General features: G+C 45.9%; 1 protein-coding gene and 1 long non-coding RNA gene across 3 annotated transcripts in view; one reads left to right on the forward strand and one right to left on the reverse strand.

Annotated features, from left to right (window-relative positions):
* FAM193A (family with sequence similarity 193 member A) overlaps nucleotides 1–15,713 on the reverse strand; it is a 111,655-nt gene extending 95,942 nt beyond the window's left edge. The window contains exon 1 of the mRNA XM_087828517.1: nucleotides 15,243–15,713. Coding sequence (XP_087684643.1) covers nucleotides 15,243–15,473 — 231 coding nt within the window. The 5' untranslated portion in view covers nucleotides 15,474–15,713. The remainder of the gene's footprint in view (nucleotides 1–15,242) is intronic.
* A 1,064-nt stretch (nucleotides 15,714–16,777) lies between these two features.
* On the forward strand, nucleotides 16,778–21,736 carry LOC148094531 (uncharacterized). Of its 2 annotated transcripts, none has more exons than XR_015716225.1 (2): nucleotides 16,778–17,165; nucleotides 18,687–21,736. It is a non-coding gene; the product is annotated as an uncharacterized LOC148094531 (long non-coding RNA). The 2 variants fall into 2 exon arrangements; XR_015716224.1 differs by having other exon boundaries at nucleotides 18,694–21,736.

Consider the following 21,736-nt stretch of genomic DNA (forward strand, 5'->3'; position numbering starts at 1 on the left):
ACGCAGTGATCAGAAGTTTTTACATTTTTGTATGTTTAATAAAAAGTTCAAAGCTAAATGTTACAACAAGAAGCTTTAAAACAGATTAAAAATGTCATTTCCAAATTTAAATGTACAGGAAGATGACTGTTGATTCTTACTACACAAAAAAAACTTAAAATGACAACTCTAAACATCCATTTTCAAAATGCTCTCTACTCTCTACCCAAGAGTTTCTTTCAAAAAGTAATTCTCTGCCCTGGCCAGTGTGGTTCCATTGGTTGGAGCATCATCCCGTACACCCAAAGGCGGCAGGTTCAATTCCCAGTCAGGGCACATCCCCAGGCTGTGGGCTCCACCCCGGCCGGGGCAGTGTGCAGGAGGCAGCCCACTGATGTCTCTCCGTCACATCGATGTCTCTCTCTCCATATCCTCTCTCTCAAATCAATAAAATAAAAGTAACTTTCTACTCATTATTAAAATGTCACCTTTACCTTGAGGGGTCAGATTGTTTTATCTTCTCAAAAATACTGAATTGGCTAGGTAGCTTTCTAATGACAGCCACTTACTACAGAAAAGGTCAGAAAATTTAGACGACTTGTTTTTAAGCAAAAGGAAAACACTCAATTTAGAATAGAAACCCTTTTAATTTTGCCGCAAGATAACCAGCAAACCTCCCTAAGTCTTCAAGTATGATCCTAGTTACTCCTGGTCCAACACTGTGTACAGGGCTCAGGCCGATGCTGTTCCTGGCTCCCATTCTTGGCTGTGAGAGCCCTGCACCACGTAGTGAACGAATTTCACCTGTGCTGTTCCTGCTGCAACCCTATGCTGCCCAAGAAAAAAATTGTAATGGCTGCTCCATCACTGCTTTTATCTAGTTTTCCCACAAAACTGTTTATTAAACAAATCATTTCAGAATGTATATATTCTAAGATATTCAGTGGCTCACACAAAAAAAGTACTCAATCTGAGTCTAGCAAAAAGCAAAACCTAATAAGCTCTCTTCAGAAACACATTTCCATCACCCAGAGCAAACTCCACACCAGGACTTATTCTAAGAACTTATTTATTTACCAAGCATCTGTAATAATTCTATGAATACTCCAGAAGAATCTGCTGACAAGAGCAGTGTATTTACTTTGTTGCCACCTTGTTTCCCCATGAATTCTTTCGTCTCCTGCCTGCTCCCTCACCCCCACCCCACCCCAGGGAGCTTTCCCCAGTGGCACCGGCTACTTTGTCTGCAGGATTAGGTCAGTGTGGCAGGTATGGCAGACTGGTTTGACCAACTCCACCACTGGGCGTTGGGCTTTTGCTCTGGAAGCCATTCTTGGAAACCTAGTCTACACGGCCTGCTGCACCAGCCCTTTCCAAAATGTTTATGCTCCTACAACCCTCTTATCAAATGCCTGTGCAAATCAGCTGGAGTTGCTTCTGCAACCAAACTTTATAGAAATGTAAGTTAGAAACCTAAGAGGGACTTCACTCTTAAAGCTTAATGAAATTTTATAATGTAAAAAGCTGAGCAATGCATGACTTTAAACACGGCTGCAAAATTCCCCTCTGGATGCCTATTTTGTAAATATTTTGCTGACTGTGACATCTCAAGGCAAGATAACCACTTTGGACTCAGTTCATCATTAATAAAAACGGGTATAACTCCACATTTCAAGTAACCCTTGAGAGTCGATGCTCAGTTCTGCTTAGATCACTTCCTTAGCTTCACTACGCGGCTAATAAAGAACTTGTGCAGGAAGGAGCATGGTGGCTCTGCCATCAATTTCCTTGTTGCACATGCTTTCATCACTGGCATTATCTTCAATCCAGGGTTTCTCTGAAGACTACCTGACCACTCTGCAAGGGCCAGTTTTAATCACACACATGCTCACGGAGCGCTCCTGAGCCACCATGGCCTCAGCACACTGCATGTGAACAGACTCCCAGTCTCGCCTCAGGAGTCACGCAAAACTCACGACCGGCTACAGGTCAAGTGACCATGCTCATCTCGATCCCTAGGCAACCTGTCTGTAAAGTGCGGTGTCACTTGAAAATATAAAGACGAACACATGCCTCTAAGGCACATCACACTTAAGAGACCCCTACAGAGGTGATGGACAGTCTCTGAAAGTGTGTGACCAAAGAAGTGACAATCAGGGTCAAAAAGTTGGAAAAAAACTTCAAGGTCACCTAACAAAATCTTCTTACCTGACAGATGAGGAAACTGTCCAGTGCACAACCTTGTGCAGCTAGCCTGAGATCTTTACACAAAAATGTATTTTGACAAGTTAGCTAGCAAACAAACCAGTAGTACCTAAGCACGGTTTTGTAATATAGAAAGGATAATTTAGTCTAAGCACAGACAAGCTGAGCTACCTTGCCACAGATGAGGGGAAACAAGGAGTCAACTGCCATTCTAGTGAACACAACCAGTTAGGACTTATTGATCAACCCCTGCAGTGTCCAACTGTCATCAGCAATCTCCATCAACACAGGCTGAGCATATCCAGTTTAAGTCTGAATTTGAGAGGAAGAACTGGACAGTGAATCACCTGCATCGCAGTGAGTGTGTCTAAGTGTAGGAATAAGTGAGCTCTCCGAGCTGAGAGGGTAAGCAAAGCAAGAGTCAGAAGAACCAGGACAATGCCACAGAAAGGAAGGCAATTGGCTCAAAGGTATCAGGACTGAAAACAATTACAGGACTCAGTAAGAAAATAATCACTAAATGGCCTCTGGGAGGGTGAAGTAAAGGGAAGATGAGCCCTGGCCGCTTTGGCTCAGTGGTTAGAGCGTCAGCCAGTGGACTGAAGGGTCCCGGGTTCGATTCTGGCCAAGGGCATGTACCTTGGTTGCAGGCATGTGCAGGAGCAACCTAATTGATGTGTCTCTCTCACATCTATGTTTCTCTCTCTCTCAATGTTTCTCTCTCTGAAAAACAATGGAAAAAATATCCTCGGGTGAGGATAAATAAATAAATAAATAAATAAATGGAAGATACAAGCTGGGTGAGGGAGTAAGATAGAGTCTAGGGGGAAGGAAGCAGAAGCAACCAGTATTAGCCAGTCCTAGTGAGCAGAATTTCAAGTCATTTGGTGGCAACCGGTAGGAAAAAGTGAGATAGAAAGGTAACTCAGGTGGTTAAGCACAGTCACGAGGACTGAGGAGGAGTGGAAGACGGGAAGCCCCAAAGGCTAAGGGAGCAACTAAAGAGAGGAGGAGAGATTCAAGACCCACAGGGAGAAGACAGAGGTTCTAGAGGCCTTGCGATAACGTGCTCACATAAATGTTGCAGTGAGTTTCCACGGGTTAACAGAGAGACTCAGTAAAATCTATCAGGTAGGAACCCTTGGAGTAGGGGTTAAGCTTTCTTCCAAGTTAGAAGACGAAGCAGACAACAGATTTCAGGAAAAAGGAGGAAAGGGGAGAACTACAGAAACTCCCATCAAGTGGCCTGGGTCCCAGAGCCACGTTTTTGAGCACCTCCGATGTGTTGAGTTGAGCCCCAGAGCACAGTTTAGAAGAAAATGCTCCACTCCACCCAGCTGGCATGGCTCAGCTGTCTGGGAGTCATCCGTGTGGTGAAAGGTCGTGGGTTTGATTCCCGGTAAGGGCCCATGCCCAGGCTGTGGGCTCCATTCCCGGTAAGGGGCATGCAGGAGGCAACCAATCAATGTTTCACTCTCACATAGATATCCCCCCTCCCTTCCTCTCCCTCTAAAAGTCAATTTTTAAAAATCTTAAAAAGACAAGAACGTTCCAGTCAACCAAGGATTACAACCCAATCTCAGTGCTGCAGCCAAGGTACAAACAGGCACCAAGGGGACCCAGGAGGAAGGCAACAGCCTGGCAAAGGAGGAGGAGGGCAAGGGCACGCTCCCACAGGGACAGCACATGACCCCCTCTTAAAGAGGACAGCAGTTATCGGGCAGAGGAAGAGACTGCGCAGGAAGACGAGCACCAACAAAGGCACAGGCCGGACCATGGCCCATCCTGCTGCACAGGCTGCACCACACAACAGAACACAATGGCTCTAGTGCCAGACACAGGTGGCCACAGCACGGAACAGCAAACCGGAGGAAGCCAAGAGCAGAAGGATGAGATCCTTCTCCCAGGTGCTCGAGTGGTTAACGTGCAGAAAAAGTGGAAAATTCGGCACCTGAGTGCTCACAGACTGGCTCAGAGAAAATGTGCAGACCAGGTGAGTAGGAGGACCAGGCTAACAGGAGGATTTTTTAATTCACATCACTACTGAAAAGTAATAAATGCCACCAGGAGTTGAAAGGGGAAAGAAGGGACACTGACTAGGACACTTAAAGGAATTTTTCCAACTCAACTCTTTGGGCCTCAGTTTCCCCAGCTAGCAAATATCGTCTCAGGAATAAATCCGTGTTTTGCTGTTGTCCCGCCCAGTTCTCAAGTTTCAGGAGTCTATGACTTGCCAATCCCAGAATTCCAAATGGAGTACAGTAAGTCCTCACTCAACATCGTCGATTGGTTCTTGGAATCTGTGACTTTAAGCGACAAGCCGTATAATGAACCCAATTTCAATCTAGGATAATTGATATAAACAAGAGTTAAGTTCCTACAGAATATTCCTGGTCACAAAAACACCAAACTTCTAAATGAAGACACAAAACATTTCTAATATTGAATATTAAAGTCAATGCGAACTGTATGTACATTTAAGAAAGGTAATAACAGCAACTAAGATAACAATTTTCCAACCTGCTTAATCCAGGTCAGGGTCACGCTGGCCAGAGTCCATACTGGCAGCTCAGGGCACAAGGCTCCCAGGACCCCACCCTGGACAGGATACCCTTCCATCCCAGGGGCACCCACACCAGCCCACGGGGACAGCATGGACACGCCATTCTCCTTATAGGCACGGGGTTGGGACGTGGGAGGAAACTGGAGGACCCGGAGAAAACCCACGTGGACACGGTGAGAAAGTGGACACTCCACACACAGGCCCCACTGGGAACCGGTTTTGTTCCCATCAACACTGTGACTTGACGAGGACCTGCTGTGCTGGTGCAGGCATCTGCAAACATGCAAACAAAGGAGTTCAACTTGGAGTTTTCAGAGAAGCATTCAATTGTAATGACTGGCTGACAGATCCAACCTTCCTATTATTCTTGTTCAAAACAGATTTAACTGGCATTTTATTCTTTTGAAGGAAAGGAGAATATTGACAGTAGCTACAATTTAAGCCAGTTAATAAGTAACACTGTTTTTTATGCTTTTAAAAACAGAAAACAACAACATGATAAGCATGATCAAGAATTCACTTAGAGCCTGGCTGGAGCGGCTCGGCGGGCTCCAGCGCTGTCCTCCACACCCAAAGCCTGCCAGTTGAATTCCCAGGCAGGGCATATACCTGGGTTGTGGCCTCGATTTCTGGTCGGGCACATTTGGAAGGCAACCAATTGATGTTTCTCTCACATCAATGTTTCTCTCTCTCCCTTCCTCTCTCTAGGCATGTCCTCAGGTGAGGATTTAAAAAAAATAAAAAAATAATTCACTTATGGAATTTCTTTATTGGAGGCAACCAAACAGCTTTGGCAAGGAACTGGTCACTTCTCCCAGGTGTCCTGACCATCAACTAAGTGTGCACCTGCACTGACAGGTCACCCCTCAGTAGCCTCTAAATAGGGGCTAAGCTCTCAGCTTTTATTATTCCAAAATACAAGTTTACTTTTTAAAAAGTCCAGGGCCACGAAGAGAACGTCCATTTACCCTGCTGGGCTACTTCACCACAGACAGATAACTGCCAAGCATTTCTAGAGAAAAGAATTAGATTGTAGCAAACTACTAAACTAATAATTTCACTGAATTTTAGCATAAGTATAAAATTACTACCACACTTTAAACATAACTATTGAATAGCTTTTGTAGGACTTTCCGAAGGAAAATAAAAATTAATCTTCTCATTTCATAGATGAGGCAGGTAAAAAGAATAAAAATTAAGATTCTGGGTCATTAAATGCAATGTGGTATCCTAGATTTGGTCCTGGAATAAAAACAGGATTATCACTGGAAAATTTATTGAAATCCAAATTAAGTCTGTAGTTAATAACATTGCAGTAATTTTATAGTTTCTTAGTTTTGACAAATATACCAAAGTTATGTAAGACCTCAACATTAGGGAAAGTTGGCTGAAAGGAACATGGGAACTGTCTATATTAACTTCTCAACTTTTCTTTAAGTCTAAAATTATTCCAAAATAAAAGTTTATTTTTAAAGAAGTCCAGGGCCATAAGAAGTTAAAGTTCCCACTTCTCATTCAGTTTCTGAATGTAACTAATATTGTACTCAAAATATTCAAGAAAAAAAGTGTTCTCTGCATTCTACAAATACACGTGAAAAAAATAATTTTCACAGGAAACATGCGATTTTTCAATACCACAAAATATATGTGTTGCATGCCCATAAGCTACAAGTTATTCAACTTCAACTCATACTGGTTAAACATTCTCTAAAATAAAGTCAGCTTGCATCCCCACGCTAGTGTACTCCAGCCAACGAGTGCAGAGAAGCATCCCGTACTAGTACCAAGTAGAAATTCAATTAGTAACTCAGCCAGGAGAAAAGGCCTCAAGTTACTAAGTATATTTCACATATACGTCACTTGAGAATATAAATATGATTAATATTAACGTAATGATAATATTAAGAAACCCACTTCAAATAAAATTATGTAGGTAGGTTAATACTGAAAGGATAGGAAAAGACATGCCACACACATGCTGGTTAAAGGGAGCTGGAGTGGTTGTAGTACCAGATGAAGTGAACTTCAGAGCTGAGAAAGCCACCAGGAATAAGGGACGTTAAGAGTGACAGAGAGTCAATTCACCAATAAGACGTAACAACCTTAAATATATATGCACCAAACAAAAGAACTACAAAATACATGAAGCAAAAACTAAACAAACTGTAAGGAGAAAACAAGAAACCCACACCTTCAGTGAGAGACTTCGACACTCCTTTTTTTTTGACAGAACTAATACACAGAAACCAGCAAGAAAGAACTGGAAACACCACCCACCCAGCTGGGTCTGATATTCAAATAACATGCCACTCAATATGCATGTTGTAAGTGCACAAGTAATACTCACCAAGATAGTTCATAATATTTAAAATATTTTTGGGGGAGAGCGGATGTGGGGTGGAAGGGATCAATGGGGGAAAAAGGGGACATCTGTAATACTTTCAATAAAGATAAATTTTTAAAAATATATTTAAAATGTTTTAAATAAAGTCACACAAGGCATGTTCTCTGACCATACTGGAACAAGATTAGAACTCAGTAACAGGATAAAAGGAAAATGAAACAACACACTTCTAAATAACCCATGAGTCAAAGAGGAGATTCAAGAGAAATTAGAATATTTAAGCTGAATGAAACCGAAATTACAACAAACCAAAATTTGTGGGATGCTGCTAAAGTGTCGCTTAGGGGGACGTTCACAGCACTGAATATGTATATTAGGAAAGAAATATGGTTTCAAATCAATAACCCAAGCTTCTAACTTAAGAAATTATTATTATTTTTTAATATAGCTTTATTGATTTCAGAGAGAGGAAAGGAGAGGGAGAGAGAAAGATAGAAACATCAATGATGAGAGAGTCACTGATCAAGCCCGCAACCCGGGCATGTGCCCCGACCGGGAATGGAACCCCGATCGCCTGGATCCTAGGTCGACGCTCAACCGCTGAGCCACGCCCGGCCGGGCCTAACTTAAAAAATTAGAAAAAAAAAAAAAAATTAAAAATAAACCCAAAGCAAGCAATAATGCAAAGGTCAAAAAACATATATATTTTTTCAATGAAATCACAACAACAAATAAAAACAAGAGAAAAAAATCGATAAAACAAAAAGCTGGTTCTTTAAAAAGATTAAAAACTTGAGGACACTAGCAAGACTGGCAGAAAAAAATAAGAGATCAGACAATATCAGAAATAAAAGAAGGGACCCCCCACCCTCAGATATTAAAAAGATAGTTAAGGAACACAACAGGCAATTAATTCTACACACATAAATTCAACAACTTAGATGAAATGAACCAATTATTTGAAAAGCACAAACTACTAAAAATAGAAACAATTCCTAATTTACTTGAGGCCAGCATTCTATTGAGAGCATAACAAGGACAACATGGGAAACTGCAGACATACGCCTCATGAAAACATGCAACAATGCTCAACAAAGTATTCGTCAAGTGAATCCAGATATTCAGAAAGAGCAGTATACCATAATCAAGCAGGGTTTATTCCAGGAATGCAAAGCCGGTTCAGTATCCAAAAGCTAATAATGTGATTTACCACATTAACAGTCTAAAAACGAAAATCAACAATGATCATATCAACTGACTCAAAAAAGCCTTTGCACCCCTATCAAGTTTTGCTCAGTGGTTAGAGCGTTGGCCCTCCGACTAAAGAGTCCCAGGTTTGATTCTAGCCAAGGGCACGTGCCTTGGTTGCAGGCTCGATTCCCGGCTCAGTTGGGGCACGTGCGGGAGGCAACCAATGGGGATGTCTCTCTCTAACATGGATGTTTCTCTCTCTCTCCCTCTCTCTTCTTCCTTCCCTCCCTCCCTCCCACTCTCTCTGAAAAGCAATGGAAAAAATATCCTCGGGTAAGGGTTTAAAAAGAGCATTTGACAAGACAAAATCCAGCACCCATTAACAAAACTCTCAGCAAACTAGAAACAGAAAGGAAATTCCTTAACCTGACAATAGGCAGCTACAGAAAATCTACAGCAGACATCATACTTTATGGTGAAAGACTGAGTATCTCCCCTAAAATCAGAAATAAGGAACTATACTAAAGCCTAGTCAGTGTAATAAAGAAACACACAAAAAATCCACTATTCACAGACAACATGACTGTCTACACAGAATTCCAAATGAATCCACAAAAAACCCCCAGAATGTATGCTTTAGCAAGATCAAAGGATAGGAGGGGAACACACAAAAACTAATTGTATTTCTATATACTATCAATAAGTAAATGAAAACTTTATAAAACACCATTTACAAAAGTTGGAGGAAAAAGAAATACTTATGTATAAACCTAACAAAACAAGGACAGGATCTGTATGCTGAAAACTACAAAACACTGAAGAAAGAAATCAAAGACATGTTATATGTCAAATATATCTCAATTTTTAAAAAAAGAAAGAAATTGAAGTCCTGGCCGGTGTTGCTCAGTGGTTGGAGTATTAGCCTGCACACCAAAGGGTGGAGAGTTCGATTCCCTGTCAAGGGCACATACCTGGGTTGCAGGTTCAATCCCCAGACCCAGTTGGGACACAGGTGGGAGGTAACCAAGCAATGTCTCTCTCTCACATTGATGTTTCTCTCTCTCTCTGCATCCCCCTCTACTCTCTAAAAGTCAATGGAAAGCCCTGGCCGGTTTTGCTCAGTGGTTGGTGAGTCAGCCTGAGGATCGAAGGGTCCTGGGTTCAGTTCTGCCCAAGAGCACATGCCTTGGTTGCAGGCTCGATTCCCAGCCCCAGTTGGGGTGCGGGCGAGAGGCAGCCAATTGATGTGTCTCCCTCATGTTGATGTTTCTCTCTCTCTCCTTTCTCTCTCTCCTCCTGAAAAGCAATGGAAAAAAATATCCTCAGATGAGGATTAAAAAAATAATAAAATAAATAAAAAATAAAATAAAAATCAATAGAAAAAATAACCTCCGGTGAGAATTACCAAACAAACAAAAATTGAAAACAACTAAATAGGTACATACCATGTTCATGGATTGGAAGAGTCAACATAGTAAATATGTCAGTTTTCTGCCAAATTGATCTACAGATTTAAGGCTATTCCAGTTAAATCCTAGAAAAGTTATTTGTAGATATAAGTAACTGATTGTAAAGTATATAAAAAAGCAAAACAATAAATAACAATGTTTTTAAGATGGAGAAATCACCTTGCCCAACTTCAAGACTTACAGTAATTAAGAAAATATGGGCAATGGGATAGCTCATAGGTCAATGGGACAGAATACAGAGTTCAGAAATAACCCACACAAATATGGCTATTTGATTTTTTTTTTTAATCCTCACCCAAGGGTATTTTTTCCATTGCTTTTCAGAGAGAGTGGGGGAGAGAGAGACAGAGAGAGAAAAATCAGTGTGAGAGAAACACATCAACTGGTTGCCTCTCACATGCACCCGACAAGGGCCAGGGATTGAGCCTGCAATCAAGACACATGCCCTTGGCTAGAATGGAACCCGGAACCCTTCATTCCATAGGCCGATGCTCTAACCACTGAGAAAACTGGCTAGGGCTGGCTATCTGATTTTTGACAAAGGTGGAAAGTCAATTTAATGGATGAAGGATATTCTTTCAACAAATGGGTGTGGAACAACATGACATCCATATATTTAAAAAAAGATCCCTACCTGAATCTGATACCTTACACAAAATTAATTCAAAATGAATCACAGATCTAAGTGTAAAACTATTAAATTTTAAAAAGGAAACATATAACCTGAGGTTTCATAAAACAAAGAGTTCTTAATATGACACCAAAAGTATGATCCATAAGAGAAAAAAATGGTAAGTTGAACTTCATCAAAATTAATTTTTCCTTTGCAAAAACAGTTACTAGGATAAAAATACAGGTTACAAACTGGAAGAAATGTTTGAAAATCACATATCTGACAAAGGACTCATGTCCAGAATTAAAAGAACTCACAAAACTCAAAATAATAATAATAACAATAATTATAATCACCTGAATAAAAATAGGCAAAGTCTGGCCCAGCCACAGTAGCTCGGTGGGTTGAGCGTCATCCTGTGCACCAAAATGTTGCCGGTTCGATTCCCAATCAAGGCACATACAGAAGGCAACTGACTGCAGTTTCTCCATCACAGTGATGTCTCACTCTCTGCCCCCACCTTCCTCTCTCTAAGCATGTCCTCAAGTGAGGATTTAAAAAAAAAAAAAAAAGACAACAAAAAATAGGCAAAGTCTTGAATAAACACTTCATCCTAGAAGATACAAGAATGTCAAATAATCAAATAAACACATGAAAGTGTTCAATATCAGGAATCATAAGGGAAATACAAATTAAAACCACAATGCCACCGCACACCTATTTATTAAACTGGTTACACTAAAAAATACTGCCAACATCAAGTGCTACAGGGATGTAGAGCAACTGGAATTCTCATACATTGCTGGTGGAAGTCACAATGGTACAGTCACTCTGGAAATAGTCAGCAGTTACTTATGTTACCATCTATGATCTAGCTCCCACTGCTTGGTATTTACCACAGAGAAATGAAAATTTACTTTCACACAGAAACCTGTACACAATGTTTACAGCAGCTCTATTTACTATCACCAAAACCTGGAAAGAATGCCAATAACCATCACAGGAAAACGAATAAGCAGTAGTTCACTTACACAGTGGATCCGACTCAGCAGTAAAGAGGGGCATACCACTAATACACGCAACAAACAAATCTCAAATGGCTATGCTGAGTGAAATAAATCATCCTCAAAAAATTACACGACATGATTCCATTTATATGATTTCTCCAAAAGACAAAATCATAGTAACAAAGTACCTGCTGGCAAGAGCTTAGGGTGGGGAGTGCACAAAGACACAGGGAGCACAAGGGAGCCTTTGTGGGTGACGACACTGCTCTGTATCCTGGCTGTGGAAGTGGACACATAAATCCATACATGTTAAACTCCAAAGAACTGTACATTTTCAAATATCAGTGCTACTACCTGTTAATTTTTTAAACTAGCATACAACAAAACCACTTAGAAAAACTATCTGGTAGTATAAAGTCAAACTAAATGTATACTCAGCAACTGCACTCTGGACCGAAATGAACACTCATGTCCACCAAAAGACGTGTACAGGAATGTGCACATCAGCGTGATTTGTATCAGCCTTAAAATAAAGTACCTAAATATCCATCAATGTTAGAATGAATAAATTGTGGAACATCCACACAATGGAAAACTGCAGCCATGAAAAACAACGATGAATTGCTACATCAACAACAGGGACGCACCTCAGCTAAAATGTTAAGCTAAACAGCACTGGCACAGAGTACTTTTACATGAAATTTAAAAACGGGCAAAACCTATGAGAATGGTGGTGGGGATGACTGTGGAAGGGGAATAAGGGAGCATTCCAGGGCACTGGGAACATTCTATATTCTGACACAGTGGTTACATGGGTGGACAGACATAAAACACTGAGTCACAGAGGTGCGCTCTACAGCTGCACCAAATTATTGATCTCAGTTAAAGCGCATGAGGTTCTAGATCTTTCTCTGACCTACTCCTCAGGTCACTAAGGCAAATGTGAACTACAGTTAGGACTGAACCTCATTGTCGCGGCAGCGATTTCAACAACACAGGAAAGGCCTCTAAGTGCACCCCAAAGTACTCCAACATACATAATCACATCATCTAAGCACAGGATACCCTGTGCTTGATGGCCTTTAAGCATTACTAACGTCATCTCCATCTTGCCCCCTACACTACAGTAGGTTTCTCGGACTTCAAACTTTAATATTGCTATTGAAAATGTACTTCAATCCCTACCCCAAATGGCTTCCTTTTATAAATCTCTAACAGCATTACAAAAATAGCCCTAAGTTCCTATTTGAGCCCTCCATGAGAGTAAATTATATGTAATTTGATATTCCAACAGCTAGTGACATGAGTCAATTTCCATAATAGAGAAATTCTGACTTTGTAAATAATGTGTGTATGACTTAATTTTGCACACCCATTCAGGAAACAATTCTGATGGCCTAAATATTTTCAGTGGGTATATAATACCTATATGTTTAACTGTTAAAAGGTAGAAATAGCCAAAATTAGTTTTATTTGAAAAAGAAAAAATTTTGGTAATACCAGGTTACGAAGGTATCATTCCCTTTTTTGCTCTTTCAGTAATGTTCATTGTAGAAAAGTCTTGAAGCTTGAATCTTAAATGTGCAAAAAGGAAAAAAGAAGGCCATCAAAATTTCCACTACATTTTGATGTATATACTCTATCAGGCTTTCCTCTGCAAACATATACACACATGGATATTTTACAAAAATGGGTCTTTATGCTTTTCTATTTTTAAGCTGCTGTCTTCACTTAATACAGCATGAACGCTATAAAAATTACATTTTAAAATAGAAATGCAAAATAATATGATATATTCGTGATATCCTTCACCTACCAACTTTCCATTTGGGGGCCACCCCTTTGCTGTCACAGTGGAACAGACCACCACACAAGGATGTTTGGCGCAGGCCTTGTCAAGACCCACATCCATGGTTTCTTTTATCGAATAAGGGAGAGGGAGGGAGAAACAACAACATGAGAAACATTGATAGGCTGCCTCCTGCATGCCCCTTACTGGAGATTAAGCCCACAATCTGGGCATGTGCCCTGACTGGGAATAAAACCAGCCACCTTTTGGTGCACAAGATGGTGCCCAACCAACTGAGCCACACCAGCCAAGACCCATGTCCAAGGTTTTTAACCCATGTGTTGTTTCCCCATTCCGCAGGTGGGGAAAGCTTGATCAGTATTGCCCTGCAGCAAAGTCCCTAATAAAGTCCTGCACAGCCTCCTGAACAATCAGGATCATGTACACACCCAGCACTGGGTGCCACTGGGCACTGTGTAAGCACCTTCCCTGCATTCACTTGTTTAACTCTTACAACACCGGAGGAGCTGGGTGCCACCTCATTTATACCGAGGCAGCCCAGGTAGACACCCTGCCTGAGGACACAGCGCCTACCAAGTTTGTGCTCCCAAGCTTTGTGTACCTGGGTTCTGCTGTGGGACAAAGACACTATAAGCTACGTTATGTCTCCCTACTTATGCTATCACCCTTGTTTCTTTGTAGAAGCCACCCACAAGCACAAATGCCCTCCTTGCTCAGCAGCAGCCTGCATGGAGGTGGTCCTAGGTATCAGCGCTGGCCCAGCACACAGGGCAGAGAGGCTAAGGCCTCTGAGAATTCAGACAGTCCTTCCATTCTCACTCCTCTCGGAAACCTGCCCAGGTACCCTGCATGGAATGAAGAGCAGGACCCCAAGAATCATGAGCCTGTCTGGGAAACACAGATTAATTGAGCTACATATTGCAAAGCAAAAGGGAATTGATAAAACCTGAGATAATGGCATGAAAGGTTAGTTTAAGGATTTCCACTGCAACCACCAACCTGTTTTTTGTTTAACCAATAGACATGGATATAACCCACATCCAGCAACCGCCAGTATTACCCACATTTTTGTAAAGGACTGACACAGCCGCAAACGCGGCCCTGAGTTCACAGCCGCAGATCCAGACGCCGGAGCCACATCCGTGAGCCCAGGAACTACACCTGCTCTGCTCTCCAGGGCACAGGGCAAGGGCAACCTCTGGGGCCATGAAGTCCAGGGGCTTGGCCCGGGGTCCTAGACCAATGTGACAATGACATCTAAGACAGCGGCACAGCGGCCTGACCACGCCGCAGGGACAGTACCGCCCCCGCTGGAGCCGCCGCACCGTCCATCACTGTGTCATCGGCCGCCGGCCCCGCACAGCATTTCGGATCTTTCACAAGACAATTCTTGCCGCACCATTTGGCACGCAAATACCCGTGGTGAAGCTTTATAATTGGAAATGTCTTTAAAACAACTTGATCGAACAGCTCTGGCAACTTTTGGAAAAAAAAAAGCCATGTCGTCTCCCGAAAGGACCGCGCCGCCCGCCCGCCGCCCGCCGCCCGAGCCGTGACTTGTGGGCGCCGCGACCAGCAGCGGGGGCCGGCGGGCGCCCTCGGAGCGCACCTTCGCGAAGTCCCTTTCCGATTCCTCGAGTCCCAGCACTAAGCACACGGCCACCAGACCACCAACGGCCGCTGACCGCTCGCCGCCGCGGGGCCGGGCTGTCAGGCGGCGTCCGGGCCCCGGGAGGAAGGCGCTCCCGGCGGCCGCCGCGGGCCCGGAGGAGCCGGGCCCAGCGACCGGCGCTGCAGGCCCGGCGGCGGAGGGGCCCCGGCCCGCGGAGGGGGCCCGCTGGCCACCCGACTCTGACGATCCCGGGGCTGCACGCGAGCGATTCCCAGGCCGAGCCCCGCGCGCGCCGAGGCGGCACCACCCCCGGGGCCGTGACAGCCGTGCGCAGGTGGCAGAGCGGCGGCGCCTCGCCCGGAAGATGCCGGGCCCGCTGAAGGCTGTCACGAGCCGCCGCCCGTTACCCGCGGGAGCGGCCCCGCGCCCTCCCCGCCCCCGCCGCTTACCTCGAAGTAGCCTCCGGGGGCGGCGCCGCCCGTGCCCGCGCCGAGGGGCCCGTTGGCCGCCGCCGCGCCGCCCGGGGCCGCCAGGCCCGCGGCCTGGGAGCCGCGCAGCGCCGCCGCCGAGCCGGCCTTGCCGCCGCTCGCGCCACCGTGGCCCCCGCCCGAGCCGCCGCCGCCGCCGCCCCGCTTGTTCTTCCGGCGCTTCGCCCCTCGCTTAGTGTCGGCCGGGCTCATGGCGGGCGGCGGGCGGAGAGGGCGGGGAGGCTGTGGCGGCGGCGGAGCGCTCCGGCCGGCCGAGGGCGGGGGGCGCTGCGCGGGGTCGAGTCCGGGCGGGCGGGCAGGGCCGGGCGGGCGGGAGCTGCCGGGAGGACGCGGGGCGGGAGGAGCGGCGAGTCCACCGGGCCCGGCGCCGCCGCTGACCAGAGTTAGAGTCCAATATGGCGGACACAAGGGGAAAGGGATCCCAGTTTACGTCGGGGAGGGGGAAGGAGCGGCGGGGAGGGGGTGGGGTGGGGTGGGCGCCCTCCCCCTCCCGCCTTACTCCGCCCTCTCGAGCGCCGCTGCCCCTCGGCCTCGCCGCCCCCTCCCGCCGTTAACGTGCGCCCGCGCGCAGTGCACGCCGGGAGTTGGAGTCCCAGCTCCCGCGCCGCCGCTGGGGGCTCCCGGGGTGAGGACCACCACTCCCGGCAGGCCTTGCGCGGCACAGCGCGCCCACGCCGCGAGGGGCTGGCTCGAGGGAGCTGGATGAGGCGGCTACGTCACCGCCGCGCTCCGCGCCGCGCGGCCTTCTGGGAGTCGTAGTCGGGCGGCGGGGCCGGGCCGGCGCGAGGCCGGGTGCTGGGCGGCGCGAGAACTACCGGCCGGGAGAGGAGTTCCGCCTCCCTGACAGGCACGCGACGGCTCGCGCCCGCCGCCCGGCCCCTCGGGGCCGCAGGCCCGCGGCGCCCCCGCGATGCTCCGGCTCCGTCCGGCCGGGAATGGCCTGGTGACCTTGGGCCGCCCCTCGCCTGCGTGCGGAGACTCCGAGGGGGAGGCCGGCGCCCTCCTCGCGGGCCTGGCGGGGCTCCGGGGGCGCCTGGAAAGCGCGCGGCCCCGCCGAGTCGGCGCTGCAGCCCCGAGCCGCCCCGCCGCCGGTGCCTGGCGACGCCGCAGGGCCCGGGCGCCCGGCCGCGCCTCCCACTGCGCGTTCGCCCAGCGCACCGGCCACAGGCCGGCCGGGCCTCGGGCCTCCAGCGCGCGCTGCCAGGACCCTCCCTGCAGGGGCGCCTTGCCCACTGCCGCGAGCCCCAGGTACATCTCTGCCCTTAGACCCAGGCAGGAGGGGACCCTGCGCCTAGGGCGCCCCGCTTGTCCAGCCACCGAGACACAAAAGACGTGTTTCCCCCCTTGGCCCTGTGGGTAGTCGTGGGCCCGAGGTGCGGCAGGGCTCCGCCCTGGGTGCCGGTGGGAGGGCCTCCATTTGCACCCTTCCCTGGGCCCGTCCAGGCCCCACGGCCCCCTTGCCCCAGCTGCAGCCACAGCCGTCTAACCTTCCGCCCCATCCTTCCTGCCGCAACCAGATTGAGCTAATATGTATGATAAAATCTACCCTCTGCTAAAGCCCTGCGGACTCCGCCTCGTCGGCTGAACAAAGGCCCCGCACCCCTCCCCGGGGGTTTTGTCTGACCCTGCCTGGCACTCTCGCAGTCCTCCGGATGGGCACTGCCTTGGGCTGTCCCCTACCCTGCACTGGCGGGCCACTCTCTTCTCCCACAGCTCCCATCCTGTCCCTTGTCACAGCTGCTTGGCACCGGATTGGGATTCTGGGTGTTCCCCAGAGAAGTCTGAAGGGACAAGGGGAGAGCATGGGAGTAACTGCCTCCCACACCTCTGAACCCCAGCTCCTAGAAGCAACGGCTGGGTCCAAAGCAATCCAGTATTTGCTGGGTGAGTGAAGGACATAATGACCACTTGTCCAGCCACTGTGCACCAGCCACTGCCTGCTGCTATATCATCTCCGCCATTAGCCTGTATTATGGATGAGAAACCAAAATTCACATATATTAAGAGATTTGCCCAAAGTCACCCAGATAGTCAGAGGCAGGGGCCCAGGTTCCAACCCAGGTGTGGATCAAATGTGGCACAATTGGAATTCCTCTGGGGCCCCAGGACCTGGGAACAGGTGAAAATATCAAAAGCTGCAGGTCCCCACAGGAGGCGGGTTTATTCTAAATGCAGCTGGGAGCCATGGAGGATTTTGAGCAGGGGGCGTAATGGTAAGATGTGTATTTTTTGGAGAACTCTGGCTGTTGTGTTGAAATGGAGATTGCGAGCAAGATTGGAGGCCAGGACACTTGTGCCAGCCCCACAGCAAGTGGAGAGGGTGCTCCTGGGAGACAGACGTGAAGCAGAGGCAGAAAGCAGTGGTTCTCAACCTTTGTTTTCCATTAACTCCCCCTAAGGAAAAATAAACAAGAAATTAAGGTGAAAAATAAGATCTTGTCTGGTACAGTTTAACTTTGGAGGGCCACAAGCCACTGTAATATCTAAGATTTGTTTCTCCCCGAGTCCATTTTAACCCCCTTGAGGTAAGTGTTCTGCAGAGAAACACAGCCAATAGGACATATGTATATGGAGAGAGAGGTTGTGATGAAGATTGATTTATTATAAGGAATTGGCTCACACAGTGATGGAAACTGACAAGTCCCAAGCTTGATCTCCATGACCCAGGAGAGCCCTTGGTGTGGTTCTAGTCCCAAAGCATCCCAGGTTCGAGACCCACGAAGAGCTGGTATTTCAGTTTGAGTCCAAAGGCGGGAAATAAAAAGGATTCACACCCAGCTAGGAGGCAGGCAGCAGGAGTTCCATCTTTTCTATTCAGGCCCTTTTGTTTTATGCAGGCCTTTGACTGATGGGACAAGGCCCACCCACATCGGGGAGGGCCATCTGCTGTACTCATTCTACAGATCCAAATGTTAATCTCATCCAGACACAGCCTCAGGGACACATTCAGGATGTTTGACCAAATGTCCAGGCACCATATGAGCCAGTCAGCTTGACACAAAACTAATCATCACAAAGGAGATGCAGGACTTAAGGGCCAGAAAGGGTGTTACGTACTGAGAAGTAAGAGCTCAGTCTGGCAGGAGTGTCCCAGAGAGGTGCAGCCCTCTGTCTTGAAAGGATTTTGGCATGGAGAAAGCCACCCAGACACCCTCCTGGTCCTGGAAGGCTCTTGGAACCGAATGGCAGGAGAAGGAGGCATATGTTGGGTGTTTTTGTAAAAGTGAAGTTTTATTACTTTCACGTAAGTTTTATCAGCCAAGATATGAATATATACTAGTAACACAAGACAATTTTATAAGAAAAATTAGACAAGTGAATTATTTCACAGTTCATACCCAGTAAGTATTACATAACAATGAATCATTACCTCACAAGGCTTTTCTAACTTCTGGCTGTTTTGAGTCTGCAGAAAGAAGAGCTGGACACCCCAGTCAGGCCATTTCCTTCCTGGAGCAGGACCACAGCAGCAGGATCCCACCCAAGCAGGTCAGGGAATTCTATGCAGACGCTACAAAGTGTGGGAACGGACATGGACATACTAATGTTTGGTGATCCCAAAGAATTAGGCAGTTCTTGATACCCAAAATTGAAGCCTGCAAATCAATAAACTGCCCACATGGAGTGTCTAATCAGCTTTGAAACATGTCACTTGTTGCCTTCGCCAAGGTAGCTCAGTTGGTTAGAGTGTTGTCTCAATATGCCAAGGTTGTGGGTTCAATCCCGGGTCAGGGCACATACAAGAATCAACCAACGCATGCATCAGTAAGTGGAACATCAAATCAATGTCTGTCTGTCTCCCTCAAATCAATGAAAAGGATTTTTTAAATGGCTCTAGCTGAGCTACAAAAAACTGCGTGCAGGGGGCTGACAAACTGTTAGTGGAAGGAATTGAAAAAAAAAATTCACGACACCGCTTATAGCTTCAGAGATACTTAAGAAAGGAGTCTTAGAAATTAAAAATATAGCCAAAATTACAAAAGAAACCTAATAGAAGTATTGCAAGATAAAGTTAAGGAAATTATTCAGAAAGTGAAACAAAAAAACAGAAAGTAGAAGAGAAATTAGACCTAAAGTTTCCATCTGGGAGGCCCAACAACTCTCCAATAAGAGTTCTATGGGAAAAAATTGAGGGAAATAACTTTTGAAAGAAATAATACAATTTACCAGAAATAAGGGCTTGAATGTCCAGATTGAGTCTATCTAGGACAATGATTCATTGTAGGAAACCTAAGATAAAACAGCCTAAAAAATAAAACAGCCTAAAAAAGGAAGTCACAGTTAAAAAAGAAAAAGGCAGGAGAAAGGACCTCACTAAATGTCTTAACAGTAGTATTCGGTGCTAAGTAATGAAGCAGGGCTTTAAAATTCTGTAGGGAAATGATATACCACACAGAACTGGGTGGGGGAAAAAACAATTCTGGACATTCAAACTATTTTTCAGGCAATCAGACTGTAACAGAGTAACACCCTCAAGTACTCCTAGATGTATTTCCCACCTACAGTCTGAGGCTGCTACACATCTCTCCGTTGTGACCTCAAAGATAACCCCACCTTGAGAGTGATGGAGAAGGGCTTGGACATTTAAAACATAGCCAGAATTGTAGAAGAAATCCAACAGAAGGGCTGCAAAACAGAGTTAAGGAAATTATCCAGAACATAGAACAAAAAGACATAAAATAGAGAAAAGAGACAAGTTCAATAGAGGAGGTTGGACAACTTCCTAATAGAAGTTACAGCGAAGAAAAATTTTTTTAATTTAAGAAAGAACAGCCCTGGCCAGTGTGGTTCAGTTGGTTGGAGCATCGTCTCGTACACAGAAAGGCTGCTGGTTCAGTTCCTGATCAGGGAACATACCCAGGTTGTAGGTTTGATCCTCGGTCGGTGGGAGGCAACTAATTGACGTTTCTCTCTCTCTCTAAACAAAAATCAGTATATATATTTTTAAAAACTGAAGGAAGAACCAGACCACACTGGAGCAGGATGATGGACGCCTGTGAGGAAAAATACTATGTGGTATTTGAAGTTCTCTGGTATCTAAAATTGAGGTAGGATGGATACATGGCAGATACGATAGAGCCTGTCAGTCACAATCTGGTAGAGGAACGATGTGTAGCGATGATGGTGGACACCTGATTACTGACTTAACCAGAACAGCTGTCTATATGAATTATGAAAAAATTCGTTTGAGGAAGTAGAGAGCTGCTGCAGATAGAGTCCAGGGGTCCCATTTTCAGTGTTCTCCAGTTCTCAGGGCACCGGACTGAGAAGCAAGGCTTTGGGCAGAGGGCACTACTGCAGACAAAAAGGTGGAGACTTGGGGCTCCGTTCCCAGTGAGATGGGATGAGTACATCACTGAGCCTGACAGCTTTCCCCTCAAGTCACTGCCAAATTCTCACACCATAGGCAGGAAACTAGGAGACATTCTACGAAGACCCGGGAAAGCAGAGTAGAGGTCTGGCTGATAAGACAAGGATACAGACCAGGACTAACCCGGGGTGGCGCTCAATGGTGTCCTAAAGTGGAAAGTGAGCCACCGTGAGACAGAACCTCACCAGACAGCAACACAGCCTTACACAGCTTAACGTGTGGTCTGGCCAAGGTGCTGAGCACCTGCAGGGGAAGATGGCACCTGCAGCCTCTCCAATTGTCTACGCACAAGTTCAACTCTGAATAAAAAATTCCTAGGCATGTCAAGGCACAGGGCAATTTGAAAATAAAAAAACAGACGACAAAGACAAGCCCACCAGCGAGTCACGTGTTGGAGTTAGTAGGCAAAAAACGTACAGTGACTACATTTAACATGTTCAAGAAAATAGAGAAAACGGTGTAGAGATGAAAGGATGGAGAATTCACTTGAGAACAGATCTATAAGAAATTAATTAGAACTTAATAATTAAAATTAATGATTCAATAGATTAACAGATTAGACACAGCACAAGAGAGGATTAATGAATTGGAAGATAATTCAATATAAAGCATCCTAACTATCACAGAGAAACAGTAATCGGTAAGATATGAGAGAAAGACCCACATGAGATGCAGTTGGATGGTCTAATGTACGTGCAACTGGAGGCCCAATCTTGAGAAGACAGTGCCACAGAAGAATGCTCCCAAACTGGTTAAAAATACCCACCCACAGTTTTGAGAATCTCCTGGAACCCCACACAGGATAAGTGCCAAGCAACACCACAGCTAAGCACATCATCAAACTGAAAACAAAGACAAAAGTCAGCCGGAGAAAACAGTCACAGATCTCTGAAGGTGTGGACAGCTGACTGACAGAAACGGAGCCAGGAAACAATGGAGTGGCAGAGTAACTGAAAAAACAAACTCCCAGTTCTAGTTTTAAAGTCTTAATGTTTTATTTTATATAATGTATTCAAAACATCATGACTTAAACCTATAACCAATATAAACTATTAGTTATATTATTAAAATTATTAATCTTGTA

Source organism: Miniopterus natalensis, chromosome 1 (genome assembly GCF_054644295.1).
Source record: "Miniopterus natalensis isolate mMinNat1 chromosome 1, mMinNat1.hap1, whole genome shotgun sequence".
NCBI lineage: Eukaryota > Metazoa > Chordata > Mammalia > Chiroptera > Miniopteridae > Miniopterus > Miniopterus natalensis.